This window comes from Pezoporus occidentalis, unplaced genomic scaffold (genome assembly GCF_034315485.1).
Source record: "Pezoporus occidentalis ecotype Australia unplaced genomic scaffold, CSIRO_AGI_Poc_V1 ctg76, whole genome shotgun sequence".
Lineage (NCBI taxonomy): Eukaryota > Metazoa > Chordata > Aves > Psittaciformes > Psittacidae > Pezoporus > Pezoporus occidentalis.
Window position 1 is genome coordinate 3,167,964 of NW_026916115.1, and position 15,593 is coordinate 3,183,556.

A 15,593-nucleotide genomic window follows, 5' to 3' on the forward strand; every position below is an offset into this window, starting at 1 on the left:
TATAATGTTTATACTGCATTATGTCACAGAGTAAAGAAGCATTCACCCTGTAGTACTAAAATTAGCTGAAAGACAGGTTCTGCCTGATTCCCTAAATTATGAGACTATTAGGAAAACCACAAAAAGATTTATGACGGATTACAGCACTTCCTCTCTGAAAGCCTGAAAGGTAGTGTAACATAAAGGCTGAGATCTGCTACTCTGAAAATTCAGCTTTCACATCAGGTTGAAAGAAGAAATAGGAAAAAGTGTCCCTAGAACAGTACCTGTTTATACTCTGCAATAATGGCTGTGGTTTTCTTGATCTCAGATTCTGCCTTCTCTAGCTGCTTCCTGAAGACCTCCTTCAGCTAGGAATTGAAGGAGAGAAGTTACACAGTACACTGAAAGAAGTTTTCAAAATGTCATCAGATCATTCTCTCAAAGTCTGGCTGTGTTTACAGCAATTCTGCAGCTGCTCCTTACCAAATTCCAGTTCTTCTTACAACTTCCACTTTTTCATATAAGTGTCTGATTTACTCAGTACACAAATAAGTATTATATTCAGTTACAACTAGAAAGACTATACTGTGATACAGTATATCCTGACTTCTCTTGTAGGGTTATTCTTCCTCTGCATTAAATGGTGGTACAGCATGATCCACAGAACACAAAGCAAGAGCGTTACTATTAAGTGGGTTTTACTGATTTTGGTTTTGTTTTCTGCACACTGTTAGAACAAGTGTAGGCAGACAGATTGTTTGTTTGTTTGGAGATGGAATAGGAAGAAGAATCTCTCAGCATTACCACTCTGATGTCCATAATGGGAGAAGAAGATCTGGCTTGGTCTGTGCACTACATTTGCACTACAGTTAACTCATCCCTCAATTGTTCAGAACCACTAAATCTTGAGAGGCCTTTCAGTAGGAAAAGGCTTCCACTGCCTTATTATAGCGGAGAACCTCCCAACCTCCATTTAAGGAGACACAAAAAATTGTCATTTGATTGTTGTAGTCACTGTTGTCAAACAGCAAAAACAAAAATCAGGGTATCACTTTTGACATATACTTTTGTGTGTCAGTATTCAGCACTGTGGTAGATACATAGAATTGAAAAACTAAGATTGAACATGTCAGAAAATATGAGGCCAGGTCTAGTCCACAAAATTCTCCCAACCCTGAGCTTGGTTTCGCTGTTGGTTCTAGCTTCAGGCAAAAACATCCACAGCTTATTTCAGTGAACCAGCAGCAGAATCCAGAACAGCCTCTTGTTAAGGCAACAACTCCTCCAGCTTCTTGTTTAGATCATTAAAAGTGGTCTGATCATGTCTCCTTAGTTGCGATTGCTCGCCGCCAGTGAAAAGGATTACAATACTGGGAAGAGGATGAGGTTTGGAAAACTGAACATTCTAAGCGCAATTAAAGAAAATACTGAAAACCAAACTTAAAAAAAACTAATTACCCTGGCACTGTAATTTTTTAGTTGTGACTGCATTTTGAAGACAAAATCCTTTCTACTATTACAACACATTCATGCTTTTCTCCATATCCTTTGCTTGCATTTCCTTGTTAAATGAGAAAAGTTGGAGAATGCATTACCTGAGCAGTTTCTTCTTCCTGCTTCCGTTTCTCCTCCTCAGTCTCCACTAGCTTCTGTTTGGTCAGGAGAAGTTCCTTGTTCAAAACATCTGCTTTGTCTTCAGCCTAGAATTAGAAAAGCTAGTGTAAATCAGACATTATCTGTGCCAATACAAATGTATTGATTCAGATTCTAGCATTGCCTTTTCCTGACCTCTGATGACTCACCTAGCCTATTATATGAAATTCCTTTTTCAAACAGCCATCTTCTAAGTTATTTCACTGTGTTTCAACAACTGGGCGAAAGGGCCCTTTCGCCACATGCTTACCTAAGCCCAGATGGCAAATAACCAGAGATACTATGTTTTAATACAACCCTAATACAAACCATGATGTATAGAATATTTTTGTTGGGAACAATATTAATCTAAGTGACGGCAGCATGATTTAGCTCCTGTGTAACTTCAGATAACTCATTCCATTTTTGTATCTGTAAGATACCGTGGAAAACATTAGTTGCCTGCACTGTACCTTACAAAGCATCTGGGTGGAGACAAGTATAAAAGAGACCAACAGGACCACCAGATAAACCAGGTTATCAGTGCAAGTAACTGAAACCTGCAGAAACTTGATACTGTCTACTGCAGAATATGAATTTTCTCCTTTCTTTGAGTGGCCAGGCTCACGGTGGAAGATAGTGGGAATGCTTTGGTTTTGTAAGCACTGTTCTCACCAATCACCACAAGAGAAATGTATTTCTCAGTACCTGTTTATATTCTGTTGGCCTCCCCAGCTAGGAGATACACACTGCATTGCACCACCCCTGCTGTTCAGTAACTAGGTGCTACAGTAGGCAATGGCTGTGCTCGAATAGTACTTAGTTTGCTGACAATACAAGTGGGAAAACGGCACTGGAAACAAGAAGTAACAGTGCAGAACCTGTCTCTGAGTTGCAGTTTGGTTTTCTACCACTGGTGGTGGTATTAAGTTACCTATTGGCTACAGTGTTAATTATTAATGAGGGTGTTTGTTAGTGGTGACTGGGTAGCAGAAGCAGCTGCACCTGGGCCCTGAGTGAAGAGGTCGATTGAGGTTTCCTGCATTAGCGTGTATATAGCTGTGTGGGAGAAAGGAAAACAAGCAGTGAAAGAACAGAAAAGTGTTAAGATTGGCATCTTAGAACAAAAGAACTTGGAGATTACAAGGATATTTTTGGTGAAAGACCTGTTTAAGATACACTTTGAGGGAACTACAAATCTTTCCTCCCTTTATGCGTTCATTCCAAGTTCTCCAAGCATCCGCAACGGTGTACAGTATAACCTGTCCTTGCAGATCAGGAGTGCAGGAGCACAGAGCTTTTCTTTCAGTGTCAGGGAACCGAGGCAGGGTGTGGGAAAACTTCACGGAGCCACTCATCTACAGAAAGACTGCTAAAATGCAGGACAGCACGAAACAGAACTGGCAAAGGTATGTGCTTGGCAGTCATAATACTTGAGGGAATAAAAAAAGCATGGGCAGCAGCAGATGTAAAGCTGCTTTATGTACAGCTGTTCCCAGGGAAAATAGAGCACCCCAACACATTGCCTTTGGCCTTTACACAAGATCGCCCACTCCATCATGCAAAGCGCATCTCTGCCTGTGTTCAAGACAGCTCATGTCTTTTGAATCACATGGATCCAAATCAGCATAGCTTCACTATCAAGGATTTGCCTAAACAGAAATACACATTGCACGACTGTGGTTAGTGATGTTGACAATTCCGAGGCTAGATAAAGAAAGCCAAATAATTATGGGAAATCAAACTGAGAGGCCCTTGCAGGAAAAGATTTTACTTTATAAAAGGTACTAGAGCCCTCACTGAGCAAGGGACTAATCATGGGGTATGCTGGAGTATGGCCCTCCTGTATTGAGTATCTTAGTAATAGCTGTTAACAGCATTTAACAACGCTACATAAAACACTCTAGAAAGAGGAGGGTTGAATTTATAGTTCTCTGAGATAAAGGGCTCTGAATGCTGCTGCCCTTCACATTCCAGTTTTCACAGGAAACAAAAGCAGTTATCAAAGAACACCCAAGAAGCCCTTCCAGTTTTTGGTGCCATACCACTTTCTTGTCTCTGAATTTTGCTGACTGTACTAAAACTGCTGTGACAAACAGATCCACATGAGGTGGTAGGCATTCTGCAAGGCAGCTTCCTTTGAAGATAGTCTTTTGAGGACGGTGTGATAACTTTTACAAGTAAATATTCATTCTTTGGTATCTGAGTAAAAGTTATGGCTTAAATTTTCTAAAACAATCCACAACAGAGCAGATGAAGTCAGTGTTGGCAAGGCAGCACCGTAAATACCTACAGCTGCACACATGTGGAAATCCAGCCTTCTGACTGCAACTGGGAGTGAGGTTGTCAGGAAAATACAGGCACAAATAATTATACTTTCAATGTTGCATTCACGCTTTCACTTGAGCACAAAGCAGGGCTCCTAAAAATGGTGTTGCCAAGCCTGAGCTGGGACCCATCTTTGTTAGCATTACCTGGTCCAGGTCATTCCGTAAGGCAATTTTGCTTGTTACAAGCTCATGGGCAAGGTCATCATTCTCCTGCTCCAGCCGCATGCTTGCTTCTTGGAGCCTGCGGTTTTCCCTCTGCAGAAAGAAAGGAACAACCAGAAAAAGAAGTTAGTCTTTATCAATATTAAAGAGCAATAAGTGAATATATTGTGTGTGTAAAACACTGAGAAGGCAAGAGTGCACATTAAGACAGGACTGCTGCTCTGGGAAACAACAGTGAATTAAGCCAGCAGTGCAAATGCAGCTATTCCACTTACATCCCAATGGTTGTGTTTGTGTCGCATAAGTGACACACTGACTGTAGGGTTTCTCTGTCAAAAGTAAACAGTCCTCTCTGCAAAAGCACTTGGTTTCTGCTTACTCGTTATCAAAAGAAATTAGGCAGATAAAATCCCACCCAGCAGCAGTGAACAGGGACCAAATAACAGATACTCATCATAATGTTTCCAATTGAAAGTAAAGCTGTCCTGCTCCTTTATACAAATTTCTGTCTGCAGAAATCCATAAAAACAGTACATTTTGTATATGATGTAGTGCCAACTTCCCATCTTCCGTAAGACAGTAAAGAAGAGTATTTAGCAGGGAACTCCCTACAGCTCATATAACCTGCATCATCACCATTTGTGCACTTTCTCTGCAACATGCGCCAGGATAACAGTGCATGTTTTGCAGGATACCTGCTGAGAACAAATGCCAGATGGAGACGTGGCCTCACTCCCTGAGCACAGGCCCACAACCTGCTTGGTGGGTAAAACATGGAACACAAAATGAAAGACTTCAAGACTGCGGGCCCTGGTTCTTGTCACACTGCACTCCTTTACCCACTCTGCACAGGCAGAAATGACTACAGAGAGCACAATTAGAGAAGGTAAATACACAGGAGAATGAGCAGTAGTGATTCTTGTTTCTAAAAATCGGTTTCAGTTATTGCTCTTCTAGGGCTGAGAAATGGAATCATATTAAAAAGATGTTTGTGTGTTACAGAATGACAGAATCAACTAGGTTGGAAAAGCCCTTAACATCATCAAGTCCAACCTTTATGTCAAGACTGCCAAGTCCACCACTAAACCACGTCACTAAGGGCCTCATCTACTCATGTTCTGACCACTTCCAGGGATGGTGATTCCATCACTTCCCTGGGAAGCCTGTTCCAGTACCTGATCACCCTTTTGGTGAAGAAATTTTTCCTAATATCCAACCTAAACCTCCCCTGGCACAACTTGAGGCTGTTACCTCTTGTCCTATCACCTGCTACTCAGGAAAAGAAACCAGCCGCCTTCTCGCTCCATCCTCCTTTCAGGTAGTTGTAGGGAGTGATATTCATCTTTGGAAGAACACAGCCAGGTGGGACAAATAGAGGTGCCCTCCTCAAATGGATTTTAAGAGAGCAAAAAATGTGCTGGCCTTCAGTCACACAATTACTCCCTATCTTTCAAACTAAAAGAGACTGTAAAGGCAATCTGTGTGCTATGGAAACTCAAAGAGAAATACCAAGTTCCTATGGAAACTCACAGGTGGAAGAACAATAAATAACCTACATGCTGAGACTACAGAAAGGACCTGTGCTTATATTCTCCAAGACAAAACAGTGAATATGTATCAGCACTTAAGACAGCAAAAAAATTTACAAGAGTTGTTCAGTGAATGCCTTCCTACAAAGTGTGATTTCTTTGCATAAGCACATTAATGACGTGTCTTCACTTCCTCCTGCTCATCAGCTATGCTCAGATATTTTTAATTTCCAAACTCACCAACATGAAACTGCAATTTTTGTTTCTGTTACAAGAAGATTTTGCATACTTCTCTTTAACAAAAAAAGACAACTACAACTCTTAAGAGGATGCTAAAAAAAGGTCTCTTCTGTGTGGGAGCTTCCCCTGTGGCAGGAAGCAGAACCTCTACAAATACTCCTTAATGTCACCCTATTGTGTAACTAGACTATGCACTGCCCTGTACAGGAAAGTATGTTTGTTTCCTTTCCAAAAGACCATACTTTAAATAACTTGTTTTGTTACTGAAACAATAAAAAGTAAGTAAGATACTTTTGTTTCAACACAGTTAAAATAACCACTGCTAAAATACGCATAACTTCGGGGATTTTTTTTATTTTAATTGCACTGTATTCTGTTTGGGATTTTTTTTAGAAGTAAAATTCTTTTGTAAGGATAATATAAACCTCAGAGTGTAAAACCAAACTGCAGTCAATTAAAGGAAACAAAAAAGGCCCCAATGTGTCTTTATCTCTGTATTTTGGTCAGACCATCTTAGAAATGTTGATTTTATAGACATAGCTCTGCCAGCGAGTAGCTATCAAAAAGTGACTTGAATTCATGTAAAAACTGGGACCAGATCAAGACAGTATTGCTGCCAGGTGCTGCAGTACCAATACCTTTCATAGTGATGTTGCTCGGAGGGAGAAATCAGGAAATTCTTAGTACTTCCACAAATTAATCCAGAAAGAGGTTTGCTTTAACATTTTTGCTATGCTTTCGCCAAAAGCTTCAGTGTCCGCAAAGCAAGCCGCACAATGTGAAGTTCAAAGTTCCTGCTTTGCATTCGCAGACAAGTGGGTAAGCAAGCTTACATGGTTGGAAATGCAATATCCTCCTCTTAAACTAGAATTTACATGGCATATAAGTAAGTTAAAGATCTCTTACCTTGGTCTATCCAGTCAATAGCTAAGAAATGTTTTTATCTCGTTCACCATACTTCTAATTTCCAGCTGAAAGTCTCTTCTAGGACCACCTTTACTCTTCCTCCACACAGGGCACTGTGCCAAACTAGGCGGTTTGTCTTTTCCAGCTCCTCCTCCCAAATTTAGCAGTGAACAACTGCCTTCTTCCTCAGAAGGAAACTATTAATCTGCTTAAGCCTAAATAAAACCTAATGTTACACAGTACAAAAATAGCAAATAGAACTTTTCATACGTAGCATATTTTCAAAGGCCCTGAAATATTTACTTACAGGGTTTTATAAAATACCATTCACAATGGCATCAAGTTCAACAGATGGAGCTCGTTTGTTACAGCAGGACTCACATCACAGATAGCATTTTGTAACCTGGCATAAGCCAACTAATCAGACCTGCTAGTTGTCCTTGGTGTGAACAGAGAGCTTCCTGCCATTTCTCCATGCACCACTAACAATTTACTAACTATGACAACCATTTCCTTCTCTTCAGCGTAGTTTCTACAGTTCATAAAATAAGAAATTCCTCTTTCCCAAATTCCTCCTCCTGTCTACAAAAGGCAGATGGTGAACTCTTGATTAGCTTTTAAAAGGAGGGTACTGCATTTCCAAAATGGACAAACACTGCTGATACATACAAACACAAATCAACTTACCTCCCGTAAAGTCACAGACCAAACACTGCTTTCAACCATTGGTGTAAAGACAGTGGAAACAGGATATGAAATAATTTTTAATACCAACAAAGACAGAAAAAAAAAAAAAAGTTGCTGATTCTTCAGTGGGGTTTCGGTTCTGAGTTTTTAAGAGGGTATAATCCAGCTTCCATCACACGCTGGACAGAAAGAAGGAGGCAAATTTGAAAGCCAAAGCAAGCCTCAGCTCAGGAAGACTGAAATGTTGAACTCCACCCTCTGCTCCCTTCCAGCCAGCACCAAGGAGCAAATCCTGACAAGATTAGTGGCGATGATGCATCCTCTCTGTGCTGCTACTCAGGCAGGGTGTAACGAGTCACAAACCTTGTTAAGCAATTCAGTGTCACATTTGCTGATGAGCAAACACCCAAACCCCAGATCCTGGGCATGAACAGATCCTTAGTGGCAGAATGCAAACACTGATTAAAATTAACTTCTCTGGATGTGAGCAAATTGAAGTCTTCATAGCCCATTGGAAGGGGCTCTTGATGGCAGAGTTGCTCTGAAGGAAAACCCTGTGAACCTCCATCTAGAAACCCAAAAGGCTTTTACAGCAAACTATCCAGGAAAACCTCTCATGGGAAGCAACACAGAGGCTCCTGGAGGTGGTTTGTGTTTTCTGTTTGTTGACTCTGGAGCAATATTCCCAAAAGTGCCCCAGCACACTTCTTTTTTCTTTTTTCTGTTTTTAAGTTTTTAAACCACAACCAACAATCCACACCAAGAGTTATCTCACACTTTTCCTCATGACGGGTACCATTCAGTTACCAGGACTCTGAATAAAAATGACCAGTGTATGAATTTTTGCTTCCACTTCAAATACACAAAAGGCTAATTATGTCCAAGTTACACATTTATTCAGACAGAAAACTTCTCCGTTGCACAACAAGGTCCACAGAGGAAAAGGCGTTTCTACCCTCAGAACAAAGCAGCTTGCAAAACTCCAGCCCTTCTTTGTATGGTTATATCCTCTTTATTTTAAATCAGGAAGTCCCAAGCCCAACTCTGGTAATTTCTCATCAAGTCAACCAAAACCCTGTTACACAAGGTGTTCTCAAACACTGAAAAAAATCCAACCCTGTAAAGTATATATAAAAATATCAGTCTGGACTATGTTTACTACTTTTTCTGCCATGCAACTCAGTTTTATTCCTGGCTTCTATAGGCAATCTGCAATTTATTTGAACCAAAAGTCATGAAATTTGGTGACAAACAGCAATTTGGAACATATTTACTTTCCACCTTTTAAAAATCTATCTGACAAAACATGAGTGATAATCCGTTACAAGCAATGGAAAATAAAAGTGCCTATAAAAGCATATACATTTCCTAAATAATTTTTGTAAATACAGGAGGAAATGAACACACACACAGACAAAAAAAGGCACTCCTTAATACTGTTCTTTGGTAAGTCAAATCAACATGTAAAATATGAGCTGGGCAGGAAATCCTGTGGCATATAACACAGCTCATTGCTGCACATGAATCTGACCTGTCAAGAAAATGCATCTGGTTTAATGGCAGGCCAGAAGCTGCAAAACCATCCCTTTTCTGGAGCTTGTTGCGAGTGTGGGGTCAGTGGGTTTCGAGGAGCCTCCTGCCTGGACATACCCAGCTGCCCTCAGGCAGGAAGTGTCTCTTTCCTGGCCTTTACTGTTCCTGTGCATGAGACCACTTCTAGAACCTGAGCACTGGGGAGAAGAGGAAGAAAGGGGCTGTGCCCTCACTGCTCTGGTTTGGTCCTGGTCTCCCCTAGATGCCCAGGTGAAAGTCAGACCCTCATGCAAGAGCTGTGTTGGCTCCCGCAAGTTCCCTCCGCACTAGTGCAGCGAATGGCCCATCTCCTACTCAACAGTCCCATCAAGCCACGGGTCACAGGGAGGTGTCTTACTTGGGACATCCTTCATCACAGCTCAGAAATGTCGGTGTCCCTGTGGTCCTGACAAGTCTCTATTGGCAATAAAAACTGTAGCATACTGCAAACAACAAAATCTAACTAAAAACTATCAACACACTGAAAGCCTATTTCCTTCTTCACCTATGAGACTTGGTATTCTACAGGGATCTCCAGCAATCCCATTCTCTTCCTGGGCAGTAAACTAAAACCTCATTTTGTTCTGGGAAGAGAAACTGTAAAACTTACAAAGATGTAGGCCTTTAGGGCACAGCCTACACAGAGAGTGCACAAGGCCAGAGGGAGCTAACAGCAACACTGCACTCAGAGGCAGTACTGGCTTTTCAGCAGTGTAGACTCAGTCCTTTCCCAAACCAGGCCTGGCTGGGCAAAGTCTAGAACTGATGCTGCCAAAATGAAATGCACTTCTAAATGCATAGGCTACAGAGCGATTATTTAAGGGGCAAGCAAAGTTGGCTCCCCGCTTTCTGCCTGTGAGGAGCCACACAGTTGTGTTTCTTGCTGCCCTTTGCAAACACTCTTGAAATGTGGATTCCTACCAACCTCAGCTTGACACATTAATAAAATCGCACAAGCAAGACAAGGAACAGAGAGCACTTACAAGCATTTCTCCATGACACCCATCAGGTGAAGAATGCCTCAGAACTTTGAACTTAATGTGCAACTAAGCAGTTACAGGGACTCTCTCTAACCACAGCATTGCTGAGTGGATCAGACCCAATGCGGCTCAATAAAAAATATCACACAGTGAGTTTCAACAGTGCAAGCCAAAACCACGGGCTCTGTTCTGGCTGTGACAGCGGCCAAAGAGTCACTTTCTACACCCTCATTTGCAGCTTCCACAGGGCTTTAAAGAACCTTTATTTGTTTTCTAAGTATGTTTTGAATTCCATAGTGCTGTAAGTGAACCAAAACCAGTCAGTTCATCAGCAGCAGGCTGGAGGTTTTTTTCTAAATAGGTCACACTCGCTGTTGGCTCTTAGCTGCTGCAGCAGTCCCAGTTCTCACAAACAATAATACCTACACCCTTTGACACCAAAAGAACTACAGTCAAACCAGTATTTTTCACAGGCAAATATTTTTAAAAATAACAAACGTCAGTTTTACTTTCTGTGTACCTTTAACTCACATTTATGAATGATGGCATAGTCTTAAACTACAGGTTTTCGTGCGGTGGTTTTCTGAGCATGGTGCACTTTCCTTACATTCTCAGACCACGTAAACCTGTTGCACCCTCTACATTTATTTACTACTCCATGCTCCTTGTAGACACCATACCAACTGCAATGTCACTTAACATATTAAGGCATAATGAAAAACAGCAGGAATACAGTACAGGTATATGTAAGCAATGTCAATTCCCAGCTAACCTGGGCAGTGGGCACTGAAGTGCTTCATCTCTGGTAGCTTTACCTAAAGAAAACTGAATTTTTCAAACCAGGGTAAGCAATAAATAGATCCCGAACACCAAGTGAAGTATATGCTTAGAGGCAGAGCCTCCATCACACAAAAATCTATGGCAACAGAATGTAGCTGTGACAATAAAAGCAAATACATTGGAAAGATAAACAATGCTGATCCAAAATTAAAATTAAATTTTTTGTTTGTGAACTATCAAGCTATAATATTGATAACTGAACCTTTATTTCTCTGCTGTTTTAAGGCAGGATATTTATCACTATTAACTGTATTGCAGTAGTACCTTGGGACCCCGGGAAAGCTCTGGCTCCCACAGTACTAGGCATTGTATTAGCAAAAAATTACTGATGCTTGGTATTAACAGAGATGAATAACAAGGATCATATCAGTCAAGGAAGAGTTCATCTTCCAAAAGTCTCTGTGGATGCCACTGCACACAGCTTGTGCTAGAGCAATGTGTATTTTCTCCTTTTTGTGTCTGTAGCTGAGAATCACCCTTTGTTTCTGCATCTCATGAAGATCTCCCATAAAAGTGCAACACCAGGAGAGTTACCTACAAACATATAAACTGAAAGAAGAAAAATGTTATATGTGGCCACCTGCAGATGTCTTGAGAGTTACAAATTATGATTGAAATATTCCTGAAAAAAACACTAAGGCCAAGTGTTCAAAGTGCTTGTTCCAGAAGGGGGGGATGAGTTTCACCTGCCACTGAACTTCCCTAAGGTCTGCACTGGCATATCCCAGAGAGGCGAGCACAGTACACACAATTCTGCTTAATCACTGGAACAGGGTCACTCCCTGTGGGATTCAGCCAATGAAACAGGTTCCCACAGAGCACCTCCCGTACCTGGTATCTGTCCATGGGATCTTCCTGCTGCAGCTGACTCTCTCGCATCGTTTGGTACTCTCTCTCATATTTCTTCAGCTTTTTTGTTGGCACCTGTGAAGCAGATTTGGAAAACATGCATTTAAAGACTAGCAGAACACTGGAAAGCCTGTCTGAAATCTCTTCTTACAAACAGAAAGCCGAGGAAGTGCTGGAAAGCCAATGCTGAATAAAGTTACTCCCCCTTGTCACCCTTCCCTGATCAGCAATCCATATCACACACTTACCAACACAGTTCACATGGACAGAAATCTTTTTGTATGTACTGCTGTTAATTATTCAAATACTTAAAGGAAGAGTGAAGTAGAGACATTTCAGTAAGAGTAGCAAGAAGAAAAAAACATCAACAACAGGAGTGAGAGAACAGGAAAGGGGAAAATATGCTTTGACATGTATGATTCACCAAAACAATGCCTTAGCAAGAGCCCTGTTAAAACTGTGACTAGAAAAAGGAGTGTTCATACAAAAGGACCAGACAATTTCCCAGGAGAGATCCAGGAAATGGTTTTTATTGCGGAGAGTATTAATGTCTAAATTATAGCTTGGCACCAATGCTCTCATGAAGACTGTCATCAGACTCCTCCTAGTCAAAGGTGGAGACGCTGCAGTGCTCGCTCCCAGCCACAGCAGGGAAACAGTGAGGCGACTACACAGAAATCACATGCAAATTCAGTAAACCACCCTGCAGAAAGGTAAAGTCCCAGCCGGCCTGATTCTGGGAAAATACAGCTTCAATTTGAAAAAGGGTACACAAAGAACACTTGTGTTCTTTTAAACAAAGCATGGAGATTCTGTGCTTTACTTTCACCTTTTAATTGGGTACACAGCATCATAGGAATGACCTCATCTCCCTCTGGGGAAGTTTGATAGCTTTAGTCTGTCCCCACCATACAAAAAGAAGCTGGCCCTGCTAAGTGTTGGGATCCCCAACATCACATACCATCATAACATGCTATTCCTGTATCTGTTATGCATGTATCTGCTCCTCTTGTCTGTATTGATTGTGTCTAGCTAATTGCTGGCGTGAGAACATGCCACTGTCACCTTGCCTTAGGCAAAAAATTACTGCCAATGAGTAGAGATACATGTTTACATGCAGATTTGGTGATGGTGTGGCCTGTGGTGAAGGATGGTCCTATGCTCTCCAGCAAGCAAACAGCACAGCAACAACTTTCTTAGCCATACTAAGTAATAAAACATACCCAAAACAGGGATCAAATCATGAAAGGTGTGAGAATCAGGGTGTAAATATCACGTCGCAACTCAGAAAATAGCTTCCATGCTTTTTGAAAGAATATTGTGATTTACTGCTGTTAGTATCTATTTATGTTACAGCCTTGTCTTAATTGGAAAGTAGTACCTAAATATAGTGAAAGTGTATCTTACTGGGGGGGAAATTCCTATTAGCAAACCAGTCCATAGTAATCCACTTATCTCATAAAACAGAAGCTTGAAAAGGTACGCTTAATAACTTTGGCAGGGACTATTGCTTCCCTCTTACTGTCTATTCAGCCACATTACTCAAAGGAGTTGATAATTTATTACAGCACTTTCTTCTCTGGATATAGACTAATAAATGAAATATATTTAAAAGCCCATTTCCATATTCTCCAATTTAATTCCCTGGAACAGTCTGTGAATTCAATAAGGGCGTTCTTTGTAAGCCCTTCCGTAAGTAAGTGCATCATGCCAGCTATGCTTCAGTCTTCATGGACTGATCCTGAACAAAGTGCTCATAAATCTGCTGTAAAAGCTTCTGCAATATTGATTTCTTCTTTCTTTAGCACCATGGGGTATAATGGCTGGAACTGATGGTTATCAAATTTAGGAGACTCTTATGGTTTATAAACATTGCTCATCTGTTTATCTCAGTATCTTATCTCCTTGACTTGTTTTATTTTATTGTGTTCAAGCATAAAATCGTGTCACAACTAGTACACAGAGAAAAAGCCATGCGGAGCATCTCAATAAAACATCTGCGCAGAACTGAACAAGCAAAACCTCTTTCAGACAAAAACCTAGCAGACTCCTGTACTGAACACTCAAATTCCTCACTGCAGTGGGGTGATACGTGACAGGTGAGAAACAAAAATGATTTGGTTTTAGCTGTCCCCATGTTCAGACAGGCAGGGCTGGAAAAATCCGCTTCACCTTCTCTGGCAATCCTGAGCATGGGCAGCATGCTGGGCATCGGCATCCGCTCAGCTCCAGGAGACCTTCCCCTCACTCTAAATTTTAGCTGTGTACAGACAGTTCAGCCTGACCTCGCTGGATTAATAAATCACACACCTATGACTCCTTCCTCCAAAATGTTTTATTACTCTAATGAAGCTCAAGCACTCAGAGGAGGTAGTCATCATTATGTTCATTTGACAGCATAGGAAATGGAAGCAGAGATGTAAAGTGATTTCCTGAACATACTGAAGACAGCCAGAGGCTGATGCAGACAGAAAAATCCTATTACCCAATTTCTCATTTCCAGCTTTGCCACAATGCCAGACTGAGCATAGTATCTCTTTCCAGGATTTCCAGTATCTTCTTTTCTCTTATCTAGCACTGCATAAACAGTCCAAAACTATATAATCCCATCACATTGACAGTGTTTCAGTATTCTGTGATCTCTGCACTCTTTTTCCTCTCTGCTTCTCACCTCAATGTGGAAGGGGGGAGGGGGAAAAAAGAAAGAGAAAAAAGCCAATTAACAAAATGTGCAATGCTTTTCTTTCTCATTCTTTGAAGCAGGTGACTTAAACTTCCGTTTCAGTGGTGATGGATATGCTCAGTATTTCAAGACTGAGGCAGGAACCTGCATCCATCCAAAGCCAAGGTTACACTGTGCTGACGACTGATTGCAGAAGACTCCCAAGCTTGCTTTTGGTGAGCAATGACAGCAACCACAGACACTGGCTACAGCGCAGCTTCCCTTTTATCCATCCATCCATCACACACATCCCAGGCTGCGATCCGCATGGTAAGCCCAGACTCTTCCCACTGCTGCAAAGCAGGACCATTTCCAAGCACATGTTAATGCCTGGGAGCCCACTCCAGGGGTGGTGGGACCAGCCTGAGCTCACTCAGCCTTGGCTCAGTCCTTGCACACAGCCAGGAGTACCAGCTGCAAGAGGCTTTCACAAAAGTACTGTTACGTGTGCCCTTCTTGAGGAAATATGAGTTAGGCTTGTGCATACTCAATTTTCGTCACATTATGATTTAAAGCAATACTAAAAGCACGTGAATTTCAAAATGACGCTTGGTTCTGTGAAATATGTCATATGAAAACTGTAAGCTTTAAACAGAATCCCAGCAGATTAGCAATGCCACATCTCAGATCGCACTCATCATCTTAGTTCAGACTCAGAGTTGTATCAATTTGTTCCAGGTAATAATTCCTATTTAAAAGACAACTAAATCAGGTTCAAGGAAGGACAATATAGCTCTATTTAAACACTTTATTAGGCCAAATTAAGGCCTAATAATTATTTTTTTTTAATGTAAAAAAAACCAACCACCACATGAAGAAACTATCTCAGTGCTCTACTGGTCTGTGCTGTCATTGCTATGGGTAACTGCATTACCTCTTTCTTAAAATGTGGTTGCCAAAAGGCATGAAGAGCTGTCCTGCAGTATCTGCCACTGGGAATAAGATTTGGAAGTAGATAAGCAATTTATTTTTGTTTGGGAAGGGTGCAGTAACGAAATGAATAAACACGTTGACACAACAGACTTGTCTCTTGGCTTAGACTTTAAAGGGGGTGAGCGGGATGTAAGCATTAGATATTATGCAACACAATCTGAACAACTGTATCCCCAAGGAGGTATTAGCCACAAGCATGAAACCTGAGAGGAAAAAGTGCAGATCACAA

The 15,593-nt window shown here is 41.2% G+C and overlaps 1 protein-coding gene across 9 annotated transcripts in view; it reads right to left on the reverse strand.

Moving 5' to 3' along the window:
• RABGAP1L (RAB GTPase activating protein 1 like) overlaps window positions 1-15,593 on the reverse strand; it is a 242,294-nt gene that overhangs the window by 3,917 nt on the left and 222,784 nt on the right. For 6 of the 9 annotated variants that reach the window (XM_062602213.1, XM_062602212.1, XM_062602211.1 and 3 more), the window contains 4 exons: window positions 11,692-11,784; window positions 4,089-4,199; window positions 1,578-1,682; window positions 267-350 (listed from right to left, as the gene is read on the reverse strand). In XM_062602213.1, coding sequence (XP_062458197.1) covers window positions 267-350; window positions 1,578-1,682; window positions 4,089-4,199; window positions 11,692-11,784 — 393 coding nt within the window. Of the gene's footprint in view, window positions 1-266; window positions 351-1,577; window positions 1,683-4,088; window positions 4,200-7,468; window positions 8,148-9,156; window positions 11,410-11,691; window positions 11,785-15,593 lie in introns of those variants that run through there. The other 3 variants (XM_062602214.1, XM_062602220.1, XM_062602219.1) reach the window with 2 other exon arrangements.